Source organism: Bactrocera oleae, chromosome X (assembly GCF_042242935.1).
Source record: "Bactrocera oleae isolate idBacOlea1 chromosome X, idBacOlea1, whole genome shotgun sequence".
NCBI lineage: Eukaryota > Metazoa > Arthropoda > Insecta > Diptera > Tephritidae > Bactrocera > Bactrocera oleae.
In genome coordinates, this window is record NC_091541.1 from 28360649 (window position 1) to 28373512 (window position 12864).

The following is a 12864-nucleotide window of genomic DNA, read 5'->3' on the forward strand; positions in this document are numbered from 1 at the left end:
AAAGGTGGGTTCGCACCCCACGTTTGCTATACTTAAATTATTACTAACTATAAACTCGATAAGAGACTCACCCCGTGTGTTGCAGTCCGTGCTGCCCCATTCGATATGGTGGGCATTCGCATCGCAGCCCATGATGAGGGGCAGTTTATTCCGCCTGCAGTGCTCTACCAGGTTGCCGATTGCCTCTGGGGGTGCTATCGGAGTCTCCCCCGGAAAATAGGCCGCTGCCACGACGAAGTCCGCTCCTTCGTCGTTCGTGGCTTGTACAGCGACCAGGTCCTGTGTTAGGAACTCTGAAAGACAGAAATAATCAATATCGTTCCTAAGTACTACGCAGGTTCTGGGTCTCTCACTTGAGAGATCCCAAATTACCTTGTTTGACTTCATTTTGAGGCCCCTGACCTCTCCTTTTCTGACCCATGGCTCCTGGATCAGTAGTATGCCCAGACCATCGATCGTAAACCTGCTCGCGATAACCGCCGAGGCTGACGCCGCGTGGTGCAGGTTTACCTGGGCAACTTCTATTCGCGGACCCACTACAGGATCGGCTCCATGAGGAACTGGTCCTCATTCTCACCGTCCTCCGCGATGTCTCCCGCCAGGTTCGTGAGCCCCTCCAGAAGCTCCTGAGTGGAGGGTAGCGCCCCCCCTTGCTCGCCCGTCTTCTCGGAGGGGACCTTCACCAATGTCTCGGCAGTTGCCGCCTGCTTTGACGTGCTTGCGCAGGGATGAGTCGCAACCTCATCCACCTGCATTTTTTCCCCTGCATCGCACATGGTGGTCGGCTTAGGCCTAAATGGCCTCAGGACCACCGAGCTGAACCTGTAGTTCAGACGGAAGCTCACCTTCCTGACGAATTTGTACGATTCGTCATCTATGGAGAGGTTGAGCCTCCACCCTGAATCCTCTTCAGTGCTGCTGGTCACCCGCCATGCCGATGTATTGAGGCCATCGTTCTGGTTGCGGATGAGCCCTAGAGCAAATTCGTAAGGCTTGCCTGCGCATCTGGGGAGGAATACCGTCATGCTATGCATGGGCGGAATTTCGTCCCCCTTTTTCGCGCAGAGGATGGGTCCATTCCAGCCTGCCAGCTTGGGAGCGATCTCCCGCAGCCAACAAGCCGACCTTTCATCCTTGCAGTCTACCTGCAATATGCCTCCCTTGAAGTAGACCCCATGGAAGGAGGCTTTGTATCCAGACCCCCTGAATACCTCCTCCATGAGCAAATCTTGGAGCACGGTGAGCTCCTCCGACCCCAGCGTCTCCGCCGGGTAGTTCAGCGGCAGCACCGCCATACGAATGCCTTTGAGGGCATCCGCATACCTGCGCTGTCCCTCCGCTACCCGGGGGGGATTAGGGGCGGAGCGGTTGCCACCAGTCGCATGAGCCACGTTGCCCCTCTGCCGCTTGGTGTTGGGCGGCTCCTGTGGCGTCAGCTGTCCACTTTTTCGCTTCGCCGCTTGGGTGGTCGAGGGAGCTGCCCTTTCGCAACCTCGGCCTGCGGGCTGAGTTGCGTTTACTGGGCAGTGGCCTCGATTGTTGCCATTGCGTTTTCTAGTGGCCGCAGTATTTCCACCCTTTTGTTTACCGGAAGCCGGGGAAGTGCTGTCACCTCTCACCCTGTTCCGCGCTAGGTCTTCTGCTACCTCCGGAGTTCTTCCCTCCTGGAGGTGCCTCAGGTACCACTTCAGGCTGGCACCGCTCATACCTTTTCTCCTGGGATCGTCCTGTCCTCCCGGACATCCCGTTGGTGGCAGGGGGGGTAGTCTGCCTCCCCTCTTCCTTTTCCGTTTAAGAGCCCCTCCGGAGGTCGCCCGTTGCGACTCCTCTACATCCGAGCAGTTGCTCCTGCTCGAGAGAGTCTCCGTGGGGTTCTCTCTTGTTTTTTCCGCAGCGGCCGCAGTCGAAATCGCCTGCTGAGCGCCGCTGCACGAGGGCATGTCATCGTCGTCGTCCCTGGCATGCTCCTCGAACAGCGCACGCTCCTCTGGCGAAAGGGCGTCCAGGAAGCTGAACTTTCGTTTAGCCCCTGATTCGCCCTTACCTGCACCGCTGCCCTTGTCGTTGCCGTTTTCCGTAGTCGTTAGCTGTTGTTGTTGCCGAGATCCGTTTGTTTTTGTTGTGGTTTCTTTTTTGTTTTTGTTGTTCATCTTGTTCGTACGACCCTTGGCTCGACGAGGCGAGCCGTCGGGTCAGCTTTTTGTATGGGGAACAAAGAGTCCGCCGCGCCAGAGCCCCTTGACGCGGTAAGGCCACCGTTACTTCCCAATGCGGCCCGGTGTTGGGAAGGCTCCGTTAGAATACAGCCGAATTTACCTCCTGGCTGCAAATCATCCAATGGGCACGGGAGTCGCATAACACCCTGGATTAGGAGGTGGCAGCTCTTGGTTGTCGCACGCATACGGCCTCTGACAACCAGTGTGAGGGTGCAAGCACCGCTCGCACCAGTTGGGAGATGCCGAGGATGCCTTGCGACTTAAGCCCCTGCACCACGGCAAGGTGCCTGCCATTCGCAGAGGAATGGAAGAGTTACTCCGGCTGAACCTGCAGGACTTCAGCCCGGCGCCCCAGAGGTCAGTCGTTCCTGGAAGGTGGCCCTTGATGGTAGCACCAATGTCATTCTAGACGGTACTGACAAAATGATGTCCGCCCTCTTGGAGGCAGGTAGGTGCTACATTAAGTGGTTCTCCTTCCATGTGCGAGCGGATAGCCCCGTTGCTGGCTGCTTCCGGTGTATGGGTTTCGATCACAGATTGGCTGAGTGTAGGGCCAAAGAAGATGTCTGTCAGAGGTGCGGTCTAGAAGGCCACAGAGCTGCCGGTTGCGTCAATGCACCCCAGAAGGGTGGGGATTGAGTGATCATAATTTGATCTCATTTCATCTCAGCTAAGATGAAGAGAAGTTAAGAACTCTTATTATTCTCCCTAAATTGCCAACGTTTACGGGCTCACGCAGTAGATTTGACGGAGCTCAACGAGTGAATATTTTACTATTGTCGGAAACATTAATAAACAATGAAGAAGCTGTGGATGTGCCGAACTTCGATTTTGTCGTCCATTTCAAACGTCCCAATGTAAGAGCTGGTGGGGTAGCTGCCTACCATAACTCCACTGACATAATAAATATTGTCACTTCACATGTCGTCCATTTTAAACGTCCCAATGTAAGAGCTTGTGGGGTAGCTCTCTACCATAACTCCACTGGCAGAATAAATATTTTCACTCCACATATGGATATGAATTTACAACAAATTAACTGGTTGGCTGTGAATGCTGCTGCAGTTAATACTATTTGTGCGGCCGAATGTGTCATAGATAGCGGACAGAGTGTGACAATGATTGTTCTTTATATCACTCCGAACCAGAGAATCAACGATATAATAAAATTTATACATAGAACATTATTGTCATATACTACAGAAACGTATACATAATCAAAATTGGTTTTAGAAGGATATATTAGGCCCTAATATATGTATTTTAGTCACAAAGGATTTCCAACATCAACTTTTAAACCTCAATATAACAAACTATTTTATTATTTCAAAACAATTACATGTTTTAAATCACCTAAACATGAAGCTTATTTCTTTTTCTGTTTAAATAATGTTATTAATAAACAAATACTCTTTGATAATTTATTCGGAAGTTAAACTTTAAATAACATTTGGGGCGAATTCTAACCAAAATATATACAATTATGCGTTGACTGTATCAAATCAGTTAAGCAAAATTGTGGAGTCTTAGGATTCTTTGCAGGATTCTTAGTGGTTGTTTTGCTTGTCATCTGCTCACGAAATTTCAGTGCTGTCAAATTAAACCACGAGATCATGAGCCCTCTCAACAAGCAAAAAGGAGGCTTTTTAAATCATATTATCCATATATTTCTTCTTGTATGATAATCTCGCTTTTAATTTGTAGTTACGCTCAATCAGTGTTTTGTAATTCAAAACAAGAAAAAACTTCGTTTGTACCGAAGCAAAAATACCCTTCACATATAAAAATATTTTTCATACAAGAACTTGATTTAGATCGGTCGATTTGTATGACAGCTATATGCTATAGTCAAATTTCGTGATGATATCTTTTCAAATAAAAAACAATGTACATTACCTGTGGAGATGCGGCGTTAAGTTATAACATTCCTTATACCATGTTCGAATCGACATTGAAAACATCTTGACAACAAAATCTGTGAATTGTGGAATCAAAGTCCTGATCGACATCGTATGTTTTCGATGCGTTTTGGTTGACAATTCACAAATTTATTTGTTTGAGGAACAAGAATGGTTAGTTTTGGAATCTTTAATATTTGCGTACAATTATTATTAAAGATCGTGTTTTATAGAATTTCGACAAGAAACTTTTAAAAATAAAAGTATTGGCTTAGAGAAGCCAGATAAATACCTTGCGCAACGATGATTCTTCTAGAGAAGTGATACGAGACTACAAGTATTACTACCCAGCACCTTGCCCTTGTAAACGATAAAAAGGTTGAAAAAACACTACGCTACTAGGTATAATAAGTACCATGGGATGCCGACTAAATCGTGTTGGACAAAAGTTTGTATAGGTTTCTACTGATGCAAAATTTTCATGGATCTGTTTTTTTAAAAAAAACTTTCGCATGAACCGAAGTTCATTTAAAAATTTTCAAAATATATATTAAAAAAAAACAATTTTTTTATTATTTTTACTAAATTTGCATTAAATTCAGATGTTATGGCTAATAATGTACTTATGACGGCAAGATGCTGTGCCTGCATTTTTGATGAAACGGAATAAATTATCTATAATTTAACTATTTGCTTTTAATTTTAACATTTTAGTGTTTATACGCTCACGAAAACAGAACAACTTATTGCGAAAGTAAACTTTGCAGTAAAAGTGTTCTATAACGTCAAATTATACACGCATCATTTTGCAATGTTGTTTGGCGTTGCATACCGACGACGTATGAACACTGTGGCGAACACGAATGCCAGAATGTTCGAGTAGAAAAGTTTTGTTAGCAATCCACTATATAAAGGCTGCCGGATTGTGCAACAAACACAGTTCTAATTAGAGTGTTGCCGTGTAAAGAGCAATTGAGCTATAAGCAATAAGCTGTAAATTCGAATAAAGAGTAATAAGTGTTAAGTTGTTGTAAATTGGGACTTTTATTTAACAATCCAGTGATCGAACTCAATAGTGAGTTACAAGGTATACGATTTATCGAAAATCCGTTACAAGTGGTGTCAGAAGTGGGATTGTCAAATAAATTCCCAAGGAGATAATTATTTAAAAATGGCCAAGTTTAACGATCTGAAGATTCCACAACTGAAAAAGGAGCTGGAACAACGTGGTTTGGCGACAAACGGATTAAAAACTGAATTACAATCACGGTTGAGAGAGGCCATGGAGGCGGAAAACATTAATGTTGAGGAATATGTCTTTCACATGGAATTAGAAGAAGAGACAACAAAGATAGAAGAAAAGGAAGAGGCTCAATTCTCGTCAAAGATGGTGGACATGAACATGCTTTTTTCTGCAATATCGCAGATGGGGACGCAAATGTCGACACAATTTAAAGAGCAGAATACACATATGTCTCAGATGTCAACGCAAATGTCGACACAATTTAAAGAGCAGGATACACGTATGTCTCAGATGTCAACGCAGTTAGAAACGCGATTGTCAACGCATTTGAAAGAGCTGTTCGCAGCGCAACATGCACGTTTTTCAGCACAGTAGTCAGCACCGAAAGAGCTCGACGTGCATATGTCAGCGCAGGTATCCTCACAGTTGGAAGAGGAGGAAGCATGTGAACCAGGATCTTCACAGTATGAAGAGCAAGAACCTTGTATACCAGCAAAAGTGTCCTCACAGTCGGAAGAGGAGGAAGCGTGTGTACCAGTACAAGGGTCCTCACAGTCAAAAGAGCTGGAACTGCGTATGTCAGGGCAGGTGTTCCCACAGTTGGAGAGGAGGAAGCGTGTGAACCAATAAAAGGTTCCTCACAGGTAGAAGAGCAAAAAGCTTGGATACCAGCACAAGTGTCCTTACAGTTGGAAGAGCAGGAAGCGTGTATACCATCACAGGTGGAAGATCAGCATAAAATTAAACCTGAAACGGATGACTCTGTTCAAGAAGATCCAGAATTGGAAGGTGCATTACATAAAGTGGAGTTGAACCAATGTACAACGATTGGAGAAATAACTACAGGAAGGCCAGTCACAAAATCATATTGGGCAGAACGAAGCAGTTTAAAATTAGTGTATGGCTGCTTGCATCGAGTATGGAATAGCGAAAATAAGCAACCCTTCCGAGTACTTATGGTTGTTCCAAGGGTTGGAATTCCTGATGTTTTTAACGTGCAGTACAAATGTCCAAGGGGATTGCACTTGAGAGACATGAAATACTTGGAGCATTTGAAGCAAAGGTCTTATTGGACTGGTTGTCAATCAGCTATAGAAAGGATTGCGAAATATGCTGAGAACATTGTAGCTAAAGGATCAAGGTCCAGGAGTCATGGGCAGATGAAACAGCACAATTCGCGTGCGCCAGTTAAGAAAATAGGCGTGTATGAAGATGGTCCATTCCCCACCAATAAATTAGGAAATAGTCATGTTTTGGTAGTCAAGGACCATTTCAATGAATGGCCACAAGTATACACAATTCCTAACCAAGAGACTGAACCAGTGGCGGAGGCATTCATCAAAAAGTGGGTAACGAGATTCGGTGTTCCAATGGAGTTACGTTCTGATCAAGAATGGAATCTCGAGTCAGCTTTAGGTCAAGGGATGTACCAGAAACTGAGTATCCGGAAAACGGATGGAATTAACTCTAAGCAGAGAAGGACGGCTAACGATGTCAGCACCAGCCTAGAAGACGAGATGGGGGACATAAAAGCTTTGTGTTTGGTATCGCAAATATGTCTAATCGGGAATCAAGCTATAATCAAGAAGTTGTAAGCTCGAATAACGAGCAATAAGTGTTAAGTTGTTGTAATAAGAAATATAGATAAGTGTGTAGCCATTAAATTGGGACTTTTATTTAACAATCCAGTAATCGAACTCAAGAGTGAGTTACAGGTAGACGATTTATCGAGAAATCCGTTACAATATGTAAAGTCATATGCATATACATGTTTAGTTAATATATAAATGATAATTATTAGTATACGTACATATCTATTCACATATTTCATTATTGATAATGGTACTCTCAAACTGGTAAATTGACATTACGTTAAAATTATTAAACTGTTGAACCATTTAAAATGAAATCTTATTTTTCCAAAAGTGCATATCCGTGCGTTCGTGCTGCGTAATAATTATAGCAATACTGCAGCTATGTTACATATTTAACAGTTCGTTGCTGATGTGTATCCATAAATTGAGTGTTGCCGATTATTTGTGTAAATTTTGCGCAAAACGTGACAGCAGAACGTGATGCTGGCGCAAGTGTTGCCAGAAATTCCCTCATAACGTGATACTATGACACTTTTGAAACACTGTTGTCGTGATTGTCATCTCGAACGCACCCTTTGTCTAAACAGATAAATTTTCTTTTTCCATTATCCTTATACATTTTTTCTTCTTCATAAAATTTCTAAACGGTTCAAGAGCTCAACAAATGTGAATGTGTGATGAAGTATTCACCCAATTCGATCTATTCGAGGCACATGAATGCACTGTTATTAGAAAACCACGCTCTCTCATTATTTTTAACACAACCCACATGTTGACCGATGATGGTATAAAGACAACGAAAATATTTACGATATATACCTCGTATATGAGGTATTTAGAGGCCAAAGTTTTTCCCCTTTTTGGCACAAGAGCACACTCTTATCAGGAAAAAATTTTTTCTGAGTTTTAATTATATCTCCAAGAAATACCTATATTTTAACTAAAATATCAGTTATAGGCACTGAGGTCTACAAATGCGATATCTAGGGGCTTGAATTGGTATGGTCCGATTCCAATAATTTTTAGACGTAAGAAGCCATGCTCCAAAACCACTCTTCAAACAAAGTTTCATTTCGATATCCCTTCGGTATTTGATTTCTACACTGTAAAGTGAAGGAATTAGATGAAATTCAAAGTTTTGTTATATGGAACGAATACGTGGTTGTCCGATGTCACTAATAAGAGCTACGTCCATTTCCCAGTTTTGACACCGGCTCCTATAAAGTTTTTCCGTAGCTACTTGGCTATGGAAATAAATGCCATAATGACGTACATATTTATTTAAGGAGTTATCGCACTTTTAGTTGTTTTCATCAAAACCGTTATATGCGGAGTGGACGGGGTTATCATCCGATTTCACCCATTTTCACACTGTCGTAGGAGATGTTGAAAGGATTTGTCCTCTGCAAATTTGATTGATACAGCTTGAGTGGTTTGGGAGATATATACATTAAATCTATTAAGGGGCGGCACCACTTCCACTTTTTAAATATTTTCAAACACCATAATATGATTCATTGCACCAAATAAAAGTTTTGTGTCTTAATTTGAGGCTTAGTTATAGCACACATACCCACATACCCAATGTTCCAAGTATCAACAAGATATCACATTCAAACGATTTTTATTTTATCAATTTGTAATTCTGATTTTGGGACTAAAAATCAAGCTTTAAAGTTTTAATATCAACATCGGAATTACAAATTTTAATTTTAAATTAAACATTTTTGAAATAAGAAATTCCCAACTGAGCAAAAGTAAACGTTTTTTTCACGGCAGTCGGTTCCGGTGATGACAAGACAATATTCGTCAAAATTATTTAGAGAGTGTCTTTTGCCCTTACAACCATCTTAAAAATTATACATGGAATATGGGATTTTAAAATATTTATCCGTATATACAAACGGAAGAGATTAATCAAGCAGCCTGCACTTGAACTCATTCTTCTTTAATAACAATAACAGAAATTTCTATTCCACTTTTATTGTAGCTTTTAAAAGAATATTTTACACATACACATATACATAAAATACAATTACATTCATTATATTATATTCATAATTATTCAAAATCTTATTCAATGTTTTATAAATTAGTTAGATATACTCACATTTTTACTTATTTATGACATTTTTATTACACAACGTATTTTGTATTTGTTTTTATTTTTTTTTTTGTTTTTGTTTCAATTTTACTTAGCTCTGCGCTTTGTAGTTATTAGTAAACACTTCTGCAAAGGGTGTGACAATTCGCTCTTCTACATATTTATGAATGTCATTTTTGGTATTTAGCTAATATTATTATTAATAATAATAATTTTGTTTAAACCAAGGCTGATTTTAACTTCAGCTATTTTTTTTTTTGTCCCGTGTTACTGCAAATTGATTCGTTTTAAGTTTAGCGTTCAAGTAAACGTTGAACTACATACATATGTATGTATGTAACCACCAGGTTATTTTGCCCTGCATACAATTTATATGCTTAAATCATGAGTCAATTTCATTTATATTTGAGATATTCTACTGTTTTCACATTGTAAAGTAATAATCACGCAATTGTTTATATAGTTTTACTACACACAAATAAAAGTATTGGATGATACCATGAATAATTGGTTACTTGATTTTGCGGTGCAATAAATTTGTATCGTTTTAGGATATGTTTTAAGACAACTTTTCATTATGTTTTAGAAAATATTCAAAAATATTCATATTCAAATTTTTGCGTTGCTAAACATAAGAAACCAGAGATAAGGAGATGCCCAACTCGTCTCTCACAGGAAATGAGAGCGCAATTGATAAACGTCAAAACCTACTGAACTCAAGCAACTGTCAAAGTTCAGTAGGTCTGACGTTTAGCAATTGGAAAAAGAGGGACGGCCAGATTAAAATCCTACAGAAAAATATGTAAACAGAGAGATTTGTGCTGCTGTTGAAGATCACTAACAAAAATTAGAAAACAATGAAAATGAAAGAAAACGCGAAATTGAAATGTATGTGATGATATCTTTTGTGATGTCATGCTAAGTGGTATTGATTTTCAATTGAAAATTTTTAAAAACATTTATTAATTGAGAGCTAATACATTTATTCTTTTGATTCCGTATTGAAAGTTCAAAGATCAATTGTTTAATAAATCACAAAATCACAAAAAAAAAGAGTATAAAAAGTTTCTGCATATGTTTAACGGATACATGTATAATAATATTTAATCTTAATAAATGATGGGTATTTTAAATTAAATTCCCAAAAATTATTATTTTGTACCATCTGGCTACAATGGAAAATGTTATAAAAAACGCTAATTTTGAGGCGCTCTCACACTGGAAAGAGTTGGGCATCCCATTATCCCTGTAAGAAACCATCGTACGAATTTAAGTGATTTAATTGATCATCTGCTTGTAGCACTAGGACTGATGCTGTTGCAATCTTGTTATTCATGATCAGTCTTCACTCTTCGTTAGTTAATCGACAAAATATAAAGAATACACCAAACGGAACTTGGAAGCACGTATCGATTTCATACAAAATTTCTATAAAAATCGACGTGAAAACCAAAAATATGTGCTCCTACGTGTTTAGATACAATGAAAAAATTGCGTCGATTATTACATTAAATTTAATCCACTTCAGTTAAGAAAAAAAAACCCTTTCATAAAAGCATTCCAATAAAACATGATCGATAGACATTTTATTATCCTTAATTCTAGTTCTAGGTTATCTTGGGGTCTGTAGGGCGTTGCGAAGGGCAATCGGTACTCTGTAACTCATTCGCATTGTAAACAGTGTTGTGCGGTTTTGCGATGACACATTTACGCTATTTGCACTGCGCTCATTGCCTTATCGCTATCGCGAACATTTTCACTTGCGCAACGTCTTACAGAGTAACTCTCCTGGTGTAGCATGCTGTGGCATAGAGCAACAAAACTTTGATGCAGTCAACTAGATTTAATTGAAAAAGTATGGAATTGATAAAATTTTTTAGTAATCAATGCTGATTAAAAAGAGTGTTTTTTTAGTATTTTGGTGCTTTTTTTAGTATTTTCGCGATAGCGAAAATTTTCACTTACGCAACACAAAGTAAATTTTCTGGTGCAGCATGGAGCAACAAATATACAGTCAACTAGTTTTAATTGAAAAAGTATAAACTTGATGAACTTTTTTAGTAATCAATGCTTGCTCTAAGTTATATAGTTTTTTTTTTAATTTTTGTAAGAAATTAATTATTCGCAAATTACGGCGTTAGGCGTAGTCAGAATTTTCGAAAAATCTATAATTTTTGCATTTTCTTAAAGTATAATATCTTAGAAATATTTTGAAAATTTGAAGTAAGTGCAACAAATGCTTCTTGAGTTATTCGATAATTAGCAAAGGGTTCTCGGTCTCTCTGGAACGTTCGTCTAAAACTTCAAATGCGTTTTTTTCAAAACCATGTTTTTTGAACTGGTGACCTCTGTAGCTCGAAAACCGTTCGGTAAGTTTCAATGAAATTTATACTGTTTCAGAAAACTTGAAAAACTACTGCCTGGTCGAAGGACCTTTTTGTTTTTAATTTCGTATTTTTATAAACAATTAAAGGTTGGTTTTTTCAGAAAATCTGGGAAAAAATTCCAGAGACCGCCATTTTGTAATTTGAAAAAAAAAGCTTCAATCGGGCACTAAATTATCTATTAATAAAACTAATTATTTTTGTCCTATTGATTTTATCTGAAGGATTCATTATATAAGGGTTAAGGATTAATCCAAGGATTAGTTATGGTCACCGCAAGAAGCTTCGGCTGGAGCTGGATCAACACAAACAGCCATTATTTTTAAAATTACTTTTTTAATTTCTGTCAAATCAAGTCGAAACCTTATGCAATGATGCTTTTATAAAATAAAAAAATAATAACATACAGCAATACATATATTGAGCTATTCAGGGGTGTTGTGGAATTCAAGACAGATTTGCGTAGTTGTCAGAATTGCAAACCAATTCTGATTTTGAATGGTGTCACAAAATCTGATTGGATTTGCGTCTTTTCGAACATATGCAAAACCAATATTCGAATCAGCTGTCTACTAATGTGACTGTGATTTCAAATGAATAAATAATTCTTGTTTTATTCTTATGTTTTCCCTTATTGAAATAACGATAAATTAACTCGTAACAATAATATAAATTATTTTCTTAACTAACATTTCAAATCTGTCAGCAAAAATCCTCTTGCTTTATTTCTGATAACAAAACCGATAAAATTGGTTTCCGTGACATCCAAAACCGATAGAATTTCTGTTTCGAACGTCAAACCAATAATATCTGAATTCATGACACCTACTACATTTTTTTATCGGTTTCAATTCTGATTCCGACAACTATCAGATTCTACAACACCCCTGATTGATATATATACTAACTAAGAAAAAGAAATTTCAAAAGTATTATTTCAAACATTATTATTAATTATAGTAGGAAATTTACTAAAAAAGGAAAAATATGGAGATAATCTACCCTTTTCTCTAATTTCAATGAGGTATAACATTTTATTTTTCTATTAGGCTTATATTACAGATGTATCCAGCGACCAATGTCAGCCCTTCGAAAAAAATAAAAATTTTATATATGAAAATAATATGGATTAAAAATTAAATTTTTGATCTTAAATTCAGTTGTTCGGGATTAGAAATTACAAATTTTATTTTTTAATTTAGTAGTAAAAACAGTAATTTTAATTTTTAACATCATGGATTAAAAATTTGAGTTTTAATTCCGAATTTAATTTGTAATCTAAAATTTTTAAATTTAAAACTTCGCAACGCTGAGTAACAAACATGTTAAAAATAATATTGGTGTTTGAAATAAGGTCAATTTCGAACTTCGAAGGCATATATTTCGTTTTTGGGGGCTAACTTCTCAAAACGGAAAAATCGTTT

General features: G+C 38.5%; 1 protein-coding gene across 1 annotated transcript; it reads right to left on the minus strand.

Annotated features, from left to right (window-relative positions):
• Positions 1-232: 232 nt before the first annotated feature.
• Positions 233-1956, minus strand: LOC138858172 (uncharacterized). Its single transcript, XM_070112715.1, has 2 exons — positions 373-1956; positions 233-293 (listed from the first exon to the last, which is right to left on the minus strand). Exon 1 carries the CDS (start codon positions 1938-1940, stop codon positions 537-539), a length of 1404 nt encoding a protein of 467 aa, XP_069968816.1. The 5' UTR covers positions 1941-1956; the 3' UTR covers positions 233-293; positions 373-536.
• Positions 1957-12864: the final 10908 nt, after the last annotated feature.

Bases quoted from the DNA above. Each gene is read 5' to 3' on its own strand.
- LOC138858172 (XM_070112715.1), bottom strand. From the start codon at position 1,940: ATGCCCTCGTGCAGCGGCGCTCAGCAGGCGATTTCGACTGCGGCCGCT.